General features: G+C 32.7%; 1 protein-coding gene across 1 annotated transcript in view; it reads left to right on the top strand.

Moving 5' to 3' along the window:
• Nucleotides 1-3,476, top strand: part of LOC107575105 (A-kinase anchor protein 9-like) — a 24,151-nt gene that overhangs the window by 13,712 nt on the left and 6,963 nt on the right. The window contains exons 8-9 of the mRNA XM_016261513.1: nucleotides 321-491; nucleotides 2,484-2,645. Of these exons, the coding sequence (XP_016116999.1) occupies nucleotides 321-491; nucleotides 2,484-2,645 (333 nt within the window). The remainder of the gene's footprint in view (nucleotides 1-320; nucleotides 492-2,483; nucleotides 2,646-3,476) is intronic.

Genomic DNA, 3,476 nt, shown 5'->3' with positions numbered 1-3,476 from the left:
GCGCATCCCTCTGTTTGTCCGTGTGAGTGTGTCTGTGTGTGTGAGTGTGTGTGTCTGTGTGAGAGTGTCTGTGTGTGTCTGTCTGTGTGTGTGTCTGTCTGTGTCTGTGTCTGTGAGTGTGAGACTCAATCTGAGTCCAATTTTGTGCTGTGCAGTGGGGTATGTGAATAATGGCAGTGAAAAAATAACCACAATTCTTAGCGAATAATGGAAATTGCATTTAAACGGGAGTGACATGTAGACATCACAATGCAATTAAGTCCTTGCTCTGATTATTGGATGTAATGTAAATGCCTGTAAATGGAGCTGTGTTCACACAGAGCCTGCTGCGTGAGGTGCATCAGGAGGGCATGCAGGTGCTGTCTCTCTCCGAGCTGCCGCTGTCTGAAGCGGATCGAGCTCCTCAGGGCTGGAGCAACGAGAGAGACGCCTTCATCAACACGGTCGAGTCCCTCCAGCTCCTCGTCAGCACGCTGCAGACGGACACACAGGTGAACACACACACACAGGCCACTTCCGTCAAGCAATGACAAAATGATCCGGAGTTTCATGTTTCATACATTTAATCATGCATGAACTCTTGTAGCGATTACAAGTAAACTAATGAATTAATAAACTTAATAATAGGAAAATAACGGAATAAATGGCATGATTAAACAAATGCAATTAGTTTTAATTATATTTATTTATTATATATATGTATTTGTATAAATATATATTTACAGTTTTATAAGGGTCAAAGACGTTAAGATGTCCGCATCGAAAGACTATTTACAAAAGTGATTTTATGTCCATAGAAAGCACATTAAATGTAAGCAAAGTGTCGACTTTTAAGGTTTTGGAGAATAAAATGTCAAAATTTGGTTGAAATAATGTTACATTGTCATTCAGTGGAACACAATATTTATCTAAAAATTCAAACAACATGCTTATTCTGACCTGTACATATTAAAATATATAAAAGAATTAAGAGCATATTACATTTTGTGTTTTAAATAAGTAAAAAATTCTTGCTGACTAATGGGCGAAACCTAGGATAGTGGCACATTGATTTTTGTTGTAAATATGCCTCTGAGAAGATTGTGATTGAAGATATTTATTTTTTGCTCCGAAAAACAAAAACAAAATTGCAATTAAATTAAACAATTTTTTTTTTTAATTTTGGGAAAACCACAACAATTTAAAGCAGTATTACACTTATTGTTTTTATGCTTAAACCCTTTTTCGTCTTTGACCCGCATTTATTTTGATTTGACACTTTTGTGACATTTTGATTGTTTTTATTTTAAAATCCTTTATGCATTTTAATTTAGCATTCTTCTTTTGTTTTTAGTAAGTCATTTTCATTTTATTTGAATCTTTATGAGGTTTATTTAACTTTAGTGTGCATTTTTAATTTTGATTGATTGTTTTTTATTTAAAATAATTCATTTAAATTTTACATTTCTGTTATTTTATTAATTTTTATGAAGTGTTTAAGCTTCTTTGAGTGTTTTATTTCGATTTATTTTTACTTATTCTTTTTAATTTCGCATTTAATGATTTAATTAATTTTAGCAAGTTTTATTGTGCTTTTTTAAATTTCAAAATGTATTATTTTTTATTATATTTAGCCCTTTGTGAAATATTTACTTTTGTTTTAAATGTTTTATTCTTTCACTTATTTATTTATGAATTCATCTTTATGAGGTTTATTTAACTTTAGTGTGCATTTTTAATTTTGATTGATTGTTTTTTATTTAAAATAATTCATTTAAATTTTACATTTCTGTTATTTTATTAATTTTTATGAAGTGTTTAAGCTTCTTTGAGTGTTTTATTTCGATTTATTTTTACTTATTCTTTTTAATTTCACATTTAATGATTTAATTAATTTTAGCAAGTTTTATTGTGCTTTTTTAAATTTCAAAATGTATTCTTTTTTATTATATTTAGCCCTTTGTGAAATATTTACTTTTGTTTTAAATGTTTTATTCTTTCACTTATTTATTTATGAATTCATTTGTTTATATTTATTTCTGTATTTATTTATTTATACATTTGATTGTTTTTTTATTTAATATTTATTTCAATTTTACATTTCTGTTATTTTTATACATTTTTATGAAGTGTTTAAGCTTCGAGTGTTTTTTTTTTCAATTTATTGTAACTTATTCATTTTTAACCTTGCATTTTATAATTGAATTAATTACTATTTATTATTTATTTATTTACTTTGTGCAACATGGAAATGAGGGAGAGGTGGTCCTGATTGGACTAAAAAAAACTCTACATTTGAAAAATATTTATAAATGAAAGAGTAATAAAGTAAATAAAATAAAAATTCTAAAAATGTATTATAAAGGTAAAAGTAATACATTAGGACTAAATTGAAAAATGTATTTGATCAGTTCATGTATTCCTTTATGTTCCTGTTATTGTTTATTTTAGCGTGTTTGGTCCTGCGCTAGTTCAGACGTGTTTTGTGTTCTCGGTGTCTGTAGCTGGATGGCGACTGGCGAGCGGAGCTGCTTTCAGCTGTTCAGCAGGTGTTTGTTCAGGAGCGAGACGTGCTAAAAAACATCTTATACTCTCATCTGGAGCGACTGGACACGGCTGACGCTGTCATTCATCTCAACCAGCTGGAGAGAGCGCTAGCGGAGCAGGTTAGCATGAGCCATTACTACTCCGACACCAGATATAATTGTTGATATTTTTCTACTAGTGTGTGCAGGACACTATAGTTCATTAATGTAAGTGAGGAGAGCAAAATAAAGTAAACTGTGACACATTATACCCAGAAACTCTTCATGCCGTGTACTACCGAATCAGAAATAATTCAGAAACTTTGACCTGAGCATGTTTTGCTGAAGTTATACTCTTTAATTGCTAATGCGATCTTTTTACACCACAGACTGAACTAAATGAAGCACTGCTTGGTAATTAGTCGAGCTAAATTGGTTTTTATCTAATTGTGTATTAAATTTAACAGCTGACAGCTATTCAACCGAATTTATTGCATACCTTTCTATCAAAGTTATCTTCACTAGGCATGGGACGATAACCGGTTTCAAGGTATACCGCGGTTTGGAAAAGTCGCAGTTTCAAAACCACTCAAATTTTCCGGTATACCGTTCCTGAGGTATGCGCAGTTTTTTTACGTGTCGTCAAAGACGGAAAGTGCAGGACTCCCTCAGTTGTGTGCAGCGAAGAGCTGTTCATGCTCACCTCCGGTTGCTGCGAGCGGTCAGAGTCACCTGTGTGTAGGATGGCCGAAGGAGATGAATCCCTGGAACTTTTTCCCCCGTCGAAAAAGACGAAGTCTGTCGTTTGGGAATGTTTCGGGTAACGGAGACTATGTTCCGTACACAACGATGTTCCGTACAGATGACGTTTTAGCGCCGATCGCTAAATAAATACTTCTAAGTCGAACATAAACTATATATCTGTGTCATCTTCATTTCTCCCTCTTTCCCCCCCGATCAAGACAGAGACCC

This window comes from Sinocyclocheilus grahami, unplaced genomic scaffold, assembly GCF_001515645.1.
Source record: "Sinocyclocheilus grahami isolate Dianchi unplaced genomic scaffold, SAMN03320097.WGS_v1.1 scaffold2466.1, whole genome shotgun sequence".
Classification (NCBI taxonomy): domain Eukaryota; kingdom Metazoa; phylum Chordata; class Actinopteri; order Cypriniformes; family Cyprinidae; genus Sinocyclocheilus; species Sinocyclocheilus grahami.
The sequence above is the reverse complement of the archived record's forward strand: the minus strand, read 5'-3'. Positions and strand labels throughout refer to the sequence as shown.